This window comes from Homalodisca vitripennis, unplaced genomic scaffold (assembly GCF_021130785.1).
Source record: "Homalodisca vitripennis isolate AUS2020 unplaced genomic scaffold, UT_GWSS_2.1 ScUCBcl_1740;HRSCAF=5740, whole genome shotgun sequence".
In the NCBI taxonomy this organism is placed as follows: Eukaryota; Metazoa; Arthropoda; class Insecta; order Hemiptera; family Cicadellidae; genus Homalodisca; species Homalodisca vitripennis.
Window position 1 is genome coordinate 51,186 of NW_025777898.1, and position 13,914 is coordinate 65,099.

At 34.9% G+C, this 13,914-nt stretch overlaps 1 protein-coding gene across 1 annotated transcript in view; it reads left to right on the forward strand.

Moving 5' to 3' along the window:
* Positions 1-13,652, forward strand: part of LOC124371651 (integrator complex subunit 7-like) — a gene marked incomplete at its 5' end in the record, with an annotated part of 60,498 nt that extends 46,846 nt beyond the window's left edge. Inside the window, 2 exons of the mRNA XM_046829990.1 lie at positions 10,493-10,678; positions 13,363-13,652. Of these exons, the coding sequence (XP_046685946.1) occupies positions 10,493-10,678; positions 13,363-13,602 (426 nt within the window). The remainder of the gene's footprint in view (positions 1-10,492; positions 10,679-13,362) is intronic.
* Between the last annotated feature and the right edge of the window lie 262 nt (positions 13,653-13,914).

The window sequence follows — 13,914 nt, forward strand, 5'->3', positions numbered from 1 at the left end:
TATTTTTTTAAATATTTCAATTCTAATCACTTACTAGTATTTAAAGAAATACTTGTAACTTCAACAATAAATGCTGCTAGTTAGTGATTTGACATTGTTACAAGATTCGTGACATTTATAAGTTAGAAATGTATATTTCAACTATATTTAGTTTTCTAGTATAAATTATTAACACGTTAGCTGCCACGTCGGGCCAAATGGACCGACGCTCTACGTCTTTAAGAGATTGCACGTCGGGTAAAGTGGCCCGACAGCATAACAATGACGGTACCCGCCATTTTGATTACCTTCGTGCCTGTGCTGCACCCTGACGACTCTAACTGAAACTGATTGAACTATGAAGAGTTCTGCTATTAATAGAACGTTGTTTGTTGTGTGTTTATTTTCGTTATTAGTGATATGAATTGAGATTGCTATATTGGACATTTTCGTCGGGCCACATTGCCCGACGGGTATTTTTATAAGTGTTAGAATATAAAATAATAAGGTTTTAGCCTTATTATTGCTACCAGGAAGAATAAAATATATGATTTTGTTATTTTACAGTAAAAAGAGATTTATTTCACAAGTTTTACAAAAAAAGTAAATGTAGTAAATAAAAAGTTGTATCTTATTTATTTTCATATTTTTTGCTTTCCTTACTATTCTAATAATTCAATCTTATAAGTAAAGAAAAATAAGTAAATACAAAATTACCCTATACAAAAGATGAATGAAGATATACTATTTGTGTATAATTTTGAAGCATTTTTCACACAAAAATGGTTTTTCTGGACATTCACTGCAAAAACGTAGTTACTTGTGTCAAATTTCTTGCTACCTTACGTCCTTTTTCCTCTGATACATTTTTGTAGTACAACTTGCACACCTTTCTTTGTCGGCGTTTTTTGTACTTCCTCCACCAACAAAATCAGATGACGTCAGGTAGTGGTGCCCTGTAGTGGTCACATTTGGAAATGCGTGGCTCTTCCTGCACGTTCATCAAGGAACAGGCCAATTCTCTCTGAACTTAGTGATAGAGACTAAGTTTTGTTTATTTTTATTATGAGATGTAGTGTGGTTAAGAAAATTATTGTAGGCCAACCAACTATTTACCACTGCAGTTCCAAGAAGAAGTTCTTCAGCTAGTTTGTGGAACCAACGCATTGTCATCCGTACTGCAGTGTTGTATGATGACATTTGATCGGATACGTCTATCCCAACCTTCGCCTTATTGTAGTCAACGATGACTAATGGCTTCATTACATTTGGCCCTCCAACTTTTTTTTGGTCAAGGACGACGTACTCTGGCCTATGGAATGTGGAAAGCATGTGTACCTCCCTTTTGTCTTTCCACTTGGTAACAACTACACCATCTTTATTTTCGGAACAAACCATTTCACCTTTACAAAGTTTTTTGTTTTTAAAAGGTTTTTTGGTAGGCCTTTTCGACTTTTTCTCACGGTACCAGCAAGATGTGTTTTGTTTGACAACAAAGCATCAGCCAATTCTACTGATGTATAGTAGTTGTCCGTATATAATTTGTGGCCTTTATTTAAAAAGTTTGTCATGAGTTCCAGTACCACTTTAGTCGCAACAGATCTGTCTTTTGTCACTTCTACAGTACCTTTCCCCATGTATACTTTTACTGCATAAGTATAACCCGTTTTTATCACACAGCTTGAATATTTTTATCCCATACTTGTGGGCCTTTCCGGGAATATACTGCCGGAAACCTAGTCTACCACGAAACGGCACATAGTTTCATCAATAACTAAATCTTGCTCTGCTACTTTCAAAGTGAAGAAATAAATTGTTTAGTGCTAGAAGCAGAGGTTTTATTTTACCAATTCGCCCATCTCTTTTGAGGTTTTCATTACTGTTAAAAATGCCAGAAACGTAAGAGTAACTGAAACCTGTTTCTACTCATTATTTTTCGGGCAACTGAGAATTTATACAAAGGATTTTTTTGACCAATAATCACTGATTCTTGGAAGTCCTACTAAACCCATATATAAAAGAAGGCCAATAAAATTGTTCATTTCCCCATGATTGGTATTTTTCCAGTCTTTTAGCCTACTCTTACGACTTAGTCGCAGCTTTGAAATTACTTCATTTGCATTATGATTAATTTCAACAACCATAAGTTCAAACTACTTCATCTGTCAAGTAATGACGAAAAAAATCTATTGGTTTTCTGTTGTTCGGTAAACAAAAATTAAATTTTGTTGTCTGAGTGAACTGAAACGTTTTTCTGCTTACCCTCAAACATTTCCCAACCCAAATCATTGTCCTTGGCGTTTGTAGAAATCAAGGAAGTACCTGTGATATCTGTAACTGTTCCATTAGCATCAGTAGAATTAAGTTCCACGTTTGATTCTTGATTGTCATCAGAGTAATATTCTGAATCAGTACCAGGAATAAAGTCTAGGTCGCTATCAGTGTCATCCGGTATATCACTAACCACCATTGACTCCACACTGTCATCATCACTTATTTCGGCAAACAAATCACCCGGGGAAGACGGATTCTCAATCATACGTTTGATTTTCATCCGTAAGAAGATTATCGCCACTCATTTTTACCGATCAGTAGTATACACGCACACAACTATCGAAACATTACTTATAAAAAACACAATGTAGGATTCCAGTAACAAAACGCGTCAATTGGCACTCAGCTAGAGGAAAAGGCGGGTTAGAAGTAAGAGAGAGAGAGAGAGAGAGAGAGAGAGAGAGAATATCTTTATTTTACAATCTTCAAGATTGGAAAATGGTGTCACTTAGTACAATACATTTGTTATGGTAATTTCAGTCCAGAACTTGCTTTACATAGTAAAATTTGGCCAGTCCAGAAATTCATTTATGGTGTAGAACGGTCGTTGGAGCAACCAAGCTTGAAGTTTTTTCTTTAAGATAATTGGGTCAGCTCTCTTGATTGTGTCAGGAAGGATGTTGAAAAACTTGGCTCCAGCATATGAAGGCTTTGAATTGAAAGCGACCACTGTGGTGAATCTGGCAGAGCAAAGTCTGTGGCATTCCTGGTTTGGTAGGTGTGAGTATCCATGTGGCGCTGCAGTTGTCTTGAGGATGCCAGGTAGATCACTTCCAGCAGGTAGATATTAGTGACTGTCAATATTCCCATTTCTTTAAAAGCACACCTGCAGCTGTCTCTCCAGTCAAGATCAGCCAGTATTCTTTAACCTTTTTTTTGAATGATGAGAACACGCTCCAGGTTGCCACTCGCCGTAGCGCCCCACAAGACAATGCCATATCTGAGATAGGACTCGAACAGAGAGTTGTAAGCTATTCTCACTGTATCCTCTGTGCCGACATGCTTGATTCTTCTAACTGCAAAGATGGCACTACTCAGTCTGCTGCACAGTTATCAACATGGTCCATCCACGATATTCTGTTGTCAACCACAACACGAAGATGCTCACTGAATTTACAGAGTCAAGGTTGGGGAAATCCTGGCAATTGTTCTTTCAAGCTGCCAAGAGTCATTGTTTTTTGTCTTTGATTCGTTAAAAACAAGGTCGTTCACTGCACAGTACTCAACAGCAACATTCAATGCAATGTATGACTGTACTTCAAGTGCTCTCTATTCTTTCCAGAAATCAAAAGAAAACCGTGTCATCGGCATACATTATGGTGTTACTGTAGGGTTCCATGTATCCTGGAAAGTCAGATGTAAAGAGGACAAACAGAACAGGCCCTAGACAGACCCCTGTGGTACACCTCTCTTTACAGGGAGTCTATTGGATCTATACAAGACTTTTATTTCCTTTCATGCTCTGCTTAAGTTCAACCAGTTGGTTCTCGATCCTTCAAATAGTTTGCAAACCATGACAAAAAGCAGTGCTCCTAAAGCCCAAGTACTCAAGCTTAGTCAGTATCATTGCATGATCCAAGCAATCAAAGGCCTTACTTAAGTCTAAGTAGAAACCCTACGACGCTTTCACCCTCCTCGATCTTATTTATCATGTGTTCTACAAGATCTACGAGTGCAGTTGTAGTAGACTTTTGCTGGATGAACCCATGTTGCCCTGATAAAAGTAGGTTATTGGCCTCCAGATGGACCGATATTCTTGCCAATATTATTTTCTCTATCAACTTGGAGAATGTAGGCACCAACGAAATGGGTCTGTAGTTTTCTAACCTGTGTCTGCTGCCCTTCTTATGTAGGGGTACAACTTTAGAGGTCTTCATTTTACTCGGAAATAGACCCCTGGTCAAGGCTGAGATTGCAAACATGTAACAATGGAGTCAATAATTCATAACGGCAGTACTTGAGCATCAGTGAAGAGAAATCGTCCAGGCCAGCAGATGTCTTGCTTTTCATTGAAGAGATAATCCCGAGGAGCTCTTTCCCAGATGTTGGCGCCCATCTTGATGTGGCACTCTCCACCTCCCAGTCTTTGAACTGAAAGCGATGTCCACCCTCTCCCGGATTCGCCTTCAATGTCTCCTCTGCAATAGTGGTAAAGTAGGAGTTAAATTGGTTGGCAATATCAAACAGGTTCAGTCAACGATAAATCTCCAAACTCTAGGCGTCTAATGTCCGCCGGCTCAGCTTTGCCTTTCCTCTCACTGTTGATCATTCTCCCAAACTGCTTTGGATTTGTTGTCAGAATCAGCAATAAAAGCAGCACATGCCCCTCTCCTGAGGGTCCTGAGTTTTAAGTCATACAATTTCTTTAATTCAGATGATATTTTTTTGTCTTCATTTCGTCCACTTAGTGTATAAGTATCTAGTGCAGTAAGAAATTGTTTCTTGAGGTGACTTGCTTCAGCATTCGAATATATGCTTTACTGAGCTGTTTGGTCTCTGTCGGAGTTTTCCTTAATGGACAAGTAGTGTTAAGAGCTAGGGTGATAATCATAAAAATACACCATATGCTCTATCCAAGTTGTTACATTCCAAGACCTCTTTCCAGGACTGCAACGAGAGGAAGATCCTTAGATTTTCCAAGGAGTTGCTATTTATGCATCTGCCTGTTGATGAAATTGTAGGTGTCCTCTTCATCTTGAAATTTAATGTACATAGTTGCCCAGTGTGATCTGAGATTCCGGTATTAGTGATTTGGATATTTACATAATCTTTATGCTCAGCAGAAATGCAAAAGATGTCCTATAGAGGTGCTGCTGGTGTTAGTAATTCGTGTAGGAGGGAGATCCAACCTATGGATGTTGTAGGTCGCCAGAAGTTCACAAGCTGTCTTCCTTCAGGAGATGGGATGATGGAATCTACGTTGAAGTCTCCCATGACAATAATAATATTATCCTGAGATATCCACCTGTCAAGCACTGAGGAAAGAGTACGCAGTGCAGCAGTATAAGATTGTTTGTCATTTTTTGGAGGACGGTAAATTCCTAGTAGGTTAATAGTTTCCCTCTTATTAAGTTTGATTGTGACTGCTGATACCTCACATATTAAAGGAATGCTTATATTTTTCAATTTTCCAACGATTCTATTTCATTCTCCAAGCTGATGTGTTTATAATAGCCACTCCACCCTTTAGGATATTCTGCCGACAGAAAGATGAAACCAGACTGTAGTCACTAAGCCTAGTGTTAGCCATCTCAATATTGTTCTGGCCATGTTCAGTAACAATTAGTAGATCAGGAGACATCGTGTGAAGCAGATGGTTGAGTCTGTCAATCTTATTTTTTATTCTATCTGTGTTTTGATGAAAGATTGTAAGCCCATTTCTGTTTGTCTGTTTAAATTCGTGAATAGCCTCTCGAGTACTACGCAAGTTCAGAGGTTTCACAACCTGTCTCAATTGTTCTTCTCTTAAGTATATGTTCTCAGTGATGAATTTACTATAGTTCTGGGTGTTGAATATCATTTTGTCTCTTGATTTCTTTGTCTGGCGATAGAATAAAAAATGAGATGGTGAGTTCTAGGTGCGTGCGTGAAATGCAGCTTCATCTGATTCTTTAGACTGGATCTGAAAAGCTTCCTTAGTAGTTATTTGATTAGAGCTATTGGTCCAGGAGGCAGCTGTCTTCACATTGTTAATGTGTTCTCTAAAGAAATCCTCGTGTGACTGCCCTTTTCTTAACTTAATGGCTGAGGAAGGAGCTTACACTCCCTTCTAAATGCTGGAGCAGGGTGAATGAACCTGAGCCTCAAACAACTATGATGTCATAATCTTTATGATCACTCGTAGGAGAGGGGTTCTCCTTTGAGTAAGTGTCTTTGGTCAATGAGTTAGTCTGCTTTATTGCCTGTAAATTTGTCGTGTGGATAAAATCTTGTTCCACGTTTGTTAAAGACAGTTTTTCTGTCGGGGTTTGACTGATTCCCCCTGTCAACCCTGTTGCCTGAAAAGTTGTCTTGTGGCTAGAATCCTCTGTCAGAGTTTTTAAGGACAGTTTTTCTGTCGGGTTTGACTGATTCCCCCCAGTTAACTCTGTTGCCTGAAAAGTTGTCTTGTGGCTAGAATTCTCTGTCAGAGTTTTTAAGGACAGTTTTTCTGTCGGGGTTTGACTGATTCCCCCTGTCAACTCTGTTGCCTGAAAAGTTGTCATGTGGCTAGAAGTCTCTGTCAGAGTTTTTAAGGACGGTTTTTCTGTCGGGGTTTGACTGATTCCCCCAGTTAACTCTGTTGCCTGAAAAGTTGTCATGTGGCTAGAAGTCTCTGTCATAGTTGAAGGCAGTTTTTCTGACAGGGTTTTGGCTGGTTTTCTCTGATAATTCTGTTGCCATTAAATTTTTCAGGTTGTTAGAAATCTCTACTATTGTTTTACTTTTTGCTACCTGCAGAGAGACACTGAAAATATTCTCTTTTTTATCAGATGTTTTAGGTTTTAATTAACCTAGGGATTGCCTGGACTTTTGGTTTTTGTTTTACGTTGTTTTAATTTTCTTAGGTCTAGGTCTAGACTAGAAATTTTACTATTTTGATCATGTTCAGTTCTGAGCTTTTCACTAAGCTGAGCAGAAAAGTTCCTTAATCTTTAGTTCCATTTCATCTTGCCTTTTACCTAGCTGCTTCATTTCAAAGAGTAGGGGTATGGCTGACACAGAAGCAAAATTCCGTCATGTGTTTGGGTTTCTACTGTCTTGTAATATTTTGGATTTTTTGTTTCAGTACTGAAAAATAAATTTATTTTCTTCATTTTTAAGTTTTACAACAGTTTTTTTTTCCAGATTGCTTATCTTTGCTGTATATTTGTGCTAGCAGTTTAATTTGAGACTGATCATGGTCCTCAAAAAATATTTTGTAGCTCTACCTGGTCTTGTTTACTTTTCTCTAGCTGTAGAAATGTGTCTTGTAGTTTTATCTTGAAGTGCTTCAATTTTAGTTATATAGTTTTCCTCACTTGTTAAAAGTTCTTCCATTTTGGCTTCCATGCTGGCTAAATTGGCTTCTAGGGTTGTCTTATAATTATGTATATTTTCGATATCTTGCTTCAGTTTAATATTTTCATGTAATAGTGCATTTCCCGCCTCTGCAGCTAAAGTCAATGAAGTTTCCAAGTCATTTTCATCTAGTGTTTCATGGGCCCGTACCTTTGACTTCACTCCTTCCAGCTCTGAGACCTGGTCACTGCTCTTTGATTCAAAAGAGTTATTATGGATGGAAGATTTTCCAGTAATTCCATCTGTTTTTACAGTTATTGCAAGACCAGGTCTCATCTAACTTGCACATCTTTGACAGACTTTTATTAGATAATCCAACACATAGTGCATGAAACCACAGTTGACAGTTTACCCTTACACTGTATCCCTGCATACTTTACTCCAACGCTACATACACCACAGGGATATTTAGTAGTTGGCATTTTACACAGTAGAGATGTATTGTCAGATATTTAATTTGAGTGGAACAGACAGTTTCTGTAAACTTATGAAATCAAGCAGTTTACAGTACTATACTAGAGTCAGTGTAATGAACAGTGAGCAGATGTGGAAGGTCAGTTACAGCAGACACACTGTCAGCACTAGAGGTTAATGCTCCTGGCACTGCCTGATCTACTTATTCCAGCAGTCTGTCTGTCACCTGTCGCTCTATTGGTGTAGCGTTGGAAGCTTAATAGCAGTGAGAGTTGGGCTATTATGACGTCACAGCACACCAGATTTGGTGATTTTCAACAACTAATTTTGTAGTAGTAATGTTATTGAAAAAAAGTTATGTCAATGTAATTGGATAAAGTGTTTAAATAAGCTTTAAAATAAATAATTGATTAATAGTTTTAATTGTTATTTAATGTGAATAAACTCTTGAAAAGAGTCTTCTTGACTTGCATGTGAAGATTTTGTTTTTTTCTGTATGTTTGAGTAAGTATTTGTTATATATTATAATGGAATAAACTTACAGTTTTCTTAGTTACAATGTTGTGAGTATTTTCATGAATATTTGTTGGTTAAAACACTACTAATACTGCACATTTTTAAGAGGTCACTTTCACTTGAATGTTACTTGTCGGCCATCTTGAATGGAGTATGTAATTGCAAAGCTGATGCAATTGCAGACAGAGAACTAAAAGCGCGGGAATTATTCAGGCTGCATATCAAACAAAACGAAATATCCCTGAATCAGGCGTCGGGCGTATAGGCCCGACGGCAAATGATTTATGTAATATATCGCCTTGTAAAAAGCTCTGTCGGGCCAATGTGCACGACGCTTTATAAACGTAATAAATATACATAAATCATAAAATCATGTTTATTAGTAACCAAAGAAGAGAAAAATAACAAAAGGTTATAACAATTTATCTTTTAAAAATTTGGCGCTTTAGCGCTAAAACGTATTTTTCGGGGTTGAAAGCTAACGTGTTAAAAGATAATACCTTAAAAGCAGAAACTAAATATAGCTACTGACAAAGTAATTCAGGACCTACAATAATCATTGTGTAATGTTTTGAAAATAGATATTAAGTTTTCAGTATAGCTGTAAAAGTAGCAGCTGAAAGAATCTGTCAATTGAAATATACTCTAGACCAACGATTCTGATGTAATTAGTATAAGAATGAAGTTTGTTCAAAGATTTATGTTTTATGCTAATATAGAAGTAACAAACTATATACTACTGAAAGAGGAGATTATATTTTTTACATTACATTATATTTTATAATCGTTCCTGGTCATATTTTTGTAGCTATACATTGTAAACATAAAAAATAGTGTAGTCCCCAGATTCCTGCATCTCAATTATCAATAAAAACAAATTTTGTGAAATTAGAAATATTACAGTTATTTAATTTAGTTTTATAGATGGCATTTTTACAAATACTTTTCTTTGTAAATTAAATGGCTCAGCAGTTTTGTTGGTTTTTATGGTTTTGGCCTAGAACAGTGGGTTATAATTTTACTTTTAACAATATATTAATATATTTCTAAACACCACTATTTATACCAAAAGAAAGATCAAGAGCTGTGTTTTAATTTGCAACCTATTTGATCTATTACCAAGCAGTTATTTATTTTAACAGCTTTTGAAACCAGAATCATTTTAGACTAACGATTCTGTTTAACCAAACATCTATTGTGTTTAGTTTACTGCTCCATGAAAAAGTGTTTTGATAGTATTTTTATTTAATATTGATCGATTTATTTTCTGGACAGAAATTTGTTATCCTTTGTCTTCTATAAATATTGCACATCATTCTTTGCTGTTTCTTGTAAAATACAATGTTTTCTTATATATTAAATGTGAACTCTCAACTCGTATTATTTGCAAATTTTAATATATTATAGACATTATTGTTAACACCAAACATGTATTAGTAGAAAAATAAATTTAAAAAACACACGGTTTTAATACAGATAAATGAGGTTGTACTGTACTATGAAAATCAATACAGCTATAAATAAATTACAGAACAATATTTGATAGAATAGAATTTTTCAACTAACATTTGCATAATGATATATCATTTTGAGGTTGCTCAAAGGGTTTATTCTTTTCAACATGATGTACAATTAATAAAAATCTATTAAATTGTACCTATTTTCATATTTTTTTAACAAATTTATAGTAAAGTTATAATTACCGTACATTCTTTTTGACTTGAAAAAAATCTTTAACGAACTTTTAATGTTTTTTTTTAAACCTTGTTGAATCAACAGAACAATGGTACTGCCGATAAATGTATTAGTAATTACAACCTTACTAAACAAAAGAACATTATTGTTACAGAGTAGCTTATAGGAATATTATATATAAATTCTCATGAAATTTGCATATAAAAACACATATGACATAATTTTATCATAACTGTCACCATTTTAATGAGCATAGCTTGTCCTTGCTAACATGATTCCCTTTCTGTAATGGAAAGTTCCTGTACATGTCCTGAATGTTGGTGAACAGTTTGTGTGTATCACTAATTATTAAAACAAGGTCACAGTTTAATATGAATAAACATAACACTCAATTTGTAAATTTATAAATGTTTCAAGGTAAGTTTTACGGTCATTAACTATATCAAAATTGGTTTATTTCAAAATTATAGACATGTATAAACCTTGTAACATATAATTTTATTGTGTGTTCTAGCTGGCTATCACACCTCAGCCTCGGGTAAACGGAGAGTATCTGAGTGTTCCAAGTGGGTCCCAGTTGTCTGTCAAGGTGGAGGGTGTGATACAGCACGGCTCCCAGCCTGACAGATTCCGCTCAGTCAGTGGTGTTGTGCTTACTCTCAGTTCACAGCTCACTTCTCGTCTCACAATAGAAAACAAGGTCATTACAGTCACACTAGATATTTGTCTAATTCCTCATATGCTGTAGATGTACTACACTGCTGGGTTTTACACAATTTGTCTCTGAATTGGTTTAAATAATTCTTTTCAAAACCATAAAAACTATAATAGTTTTAACTTATTGTCCTTGACTGAGCTTTAGCCCCACTTGTGGGGCTGGAAAAATTTCATTTCTGCCTGTCTGTCTGCATGATATCTAGAAAACCTATTGCTTTACCCTTGCAGCCCAATATCTCGACATTTGCAGTTAGTGATGAACTGCACTGAACATCCATGAGATTGCCTACATTTAAGTGACACATCAGTTTTTGCTGGACTAAGTGTAGTGTAGGGGAAGGTATGAACTAGCCAGAAGTAAACCCTCCTGGGGGACTCGTTACTATTCAATGTAATATCAACAAAAATACCAGTGTGGTCATAAATGGTATCTTGCTCTAGTAAGGTGCAAATGCATAGATTTTTATTGATATCAGATAGATATCATAGATTTGTATTGTGTCTACATTGTCTAGACAAGCCTTGTTTCCAGTAGGTAAATTATTTATAGCGTATAAATTGATAGATCTAAGGGTTATTACAACAAAAAATGAACATCAATTTTCAATTTTAAAATATCCCCATTCCAAAACATCAATAAAAATAACATTTTTATGTTTTCTTATCACTAATTCTTGAGTCAGTAATTTATCTAAGTAGTCAATAAAAATGTTTAAAATCATAGTTAAGAGTCCTATAAACATTTATAATATTGTAGTAAGGTAAAAACTAATTAGTATATAATTATATTTATTAATTACAATTAACAAATAAGTTATTACATTTATTGTCTGTTATAAGCTGTCCTTTATGTGTCTTGACAATTGTTTTTCTCTCGTTAGTTTGCATTGAATTTTGATATAGTTTCTAGACAATAAATTTTGTTATACCTGTAAAGTAAACTTACAGTTGTTAAAAAACCATTTATCCTAAATGAACTGATTTTATAATGATACAATGTCATTCTCACAAATCTAAAATTCCTTCAGTACAATAGTTTGAATTATTGACAGTTTTTAAATTGGGTACACTTTTACTAATTGGTAATATATAATAGAACCTCTATAAGATGAATATTTTATGGTTTATTACATGGTAAAAATAGACTACTAACTGAATCATTTTGAGGTGGTGGGCCTGCAGGGTTAATGGTTTATGGTAAACCTTATGAGGGTTACAGTGCTCATAAAAACCTTTTCCAATGGTATCCTATTTCATTCATGACACCATGATTCTGAAAATTGTTGTTTCACCCAACACTTTCATTTTCGCTACCTATGAACATTGGTTTTTTTTTAAAGGATAATAGGATTTCGGACATTTGTCATCGTTATATGTTACAAAACAAGCTCACTTTTGCTTGTGCTGGTGTAACGTACATTTGTGCTCTTGACTTCTGGTGTGACAACACCTGGTTTAATTTTTCTTCAGTCAGAACTTCAAGAAGTGGTTGGAAATAATTCCCTTTTTTCACAGTCTATTGCAGTCTATTGTTAAAGTAATGTCTATGTATTAATTTTCTTCACACCTGACGATGGTAGATTTCAGTCCTCGAATCAGTGTTATACATTTTGTAACATATAATAATGGTAAAATCTCATTATCCTTTCAAACCGTCCATCATCAATGATAATTTTTTTTTTAATCAATAAAAGAGTTGAGCTATTTATTTTTATCACAACCTAAATATCAACCATAGAACTAGAAGTGTCATACTGCCAAAATGGTAGGCAATTTTTATTGCTATGTGTAGAACATTGTTTGTTTAAATATAAAAATTAGATTTTGTACATAAACAAACGTGTATTTATCATATTTTTCATAAAACTTAGAATAAGATAGAGTAATACAATTAGGTAAATATTTGTATTGAAAACTTTTTTCCTTGACAACTAAAATGCTTTCAAGTAAAAAAATAAACAAGTTTGTACTTTTACGGCATCTAGCTTCAAACACACATGGGGCAGAATAAAATGTTCACTGTTGTATAATAAAATATAAAAACAGCTGTACCGATATTATTAACTTATTTTGAATCACTAAATTTTAGTTATATTTTAAATATAACATTATATACATATTGAGGTTTTATTCTCAATCACTTATGGAAGCTTATCTAACTTGAACCACAACGATCAGCAATTTTAGAGCTGAATACAATAAATCAAGACACCAAAACAATATCTTTCCACAATGCATAGATATAGCAGCAAGTGAACTGAATGAACAGCTGCTGCAGACAGCTGACGTCGCCAGAGCGGAGCAGTATGTGTTTTGTAAAGCCAGTATCTTATATGTTTGAGATTATGTAACAAAAATATTGTATAAAATGTAGCCAACAACATTATGTGATGTTTTATGTGTAAGTCAAGGTTGTATGACGTATAGTTCCCAAGTAAGCATTTAACAGAGATGGAAATTATGACGTTATCACAATACAGCAACCATAAATAGTTAATGTAATTTATGACTCACTAGCAGGAGGGTTAAGCATGTTTTATTATTGTATTTTAAAAGGAATAACAGTAAAATAGCTGTTTTATTCCCAAGAGAATAATATAACCTTTACTCCAGATTTAGAGAGAATACATAGCAACTATTAAAGGTGGTGTGTTTGTCTTAAAACAGAGTATTCCGATGAAGCCTGGAGATGGTCAAGTAGTGCTACAGCAGAGTGTAACACCTCACAGAGATTTCTTCACTGGCCAGTTCTTGCTGGCACTGGGAGGCGGAGGGCAGCACCAGGTCACTGTGGAAGCGGCTGTACAGGACAACTCTGGCAATGTCTGGACCACTGGTCCTCGTTCCACTCTCACAGTCAAAACTCTTGAAGATTCCTCCACTAGCAGAGCACGCACTTCTTTTTAAACTAAACATTAACGTGTTTCTATTTAATAAAGTTTATAATTTTATTTAAATTCTTGTTTTTATTTTTTGTACCCATATAAAACTGGAAAGTGCTAAATTTATTAAATCACTCTTATTCTAAAGTATGATCTTAATAATTAACTCTGGTTAATAATTAGGTTAATTTGTGATTTTTAAATTTTGTTCACACTATGAAGTCATTCTGATTCAATTAAACTTGTATACAAATTTGATGTAAGTTTTATGTTTAAAAACAGTTCTGTAGTAGTTACTATTTTAGCTGAGCCTAGTAATACTGCAACACCTTCTGTT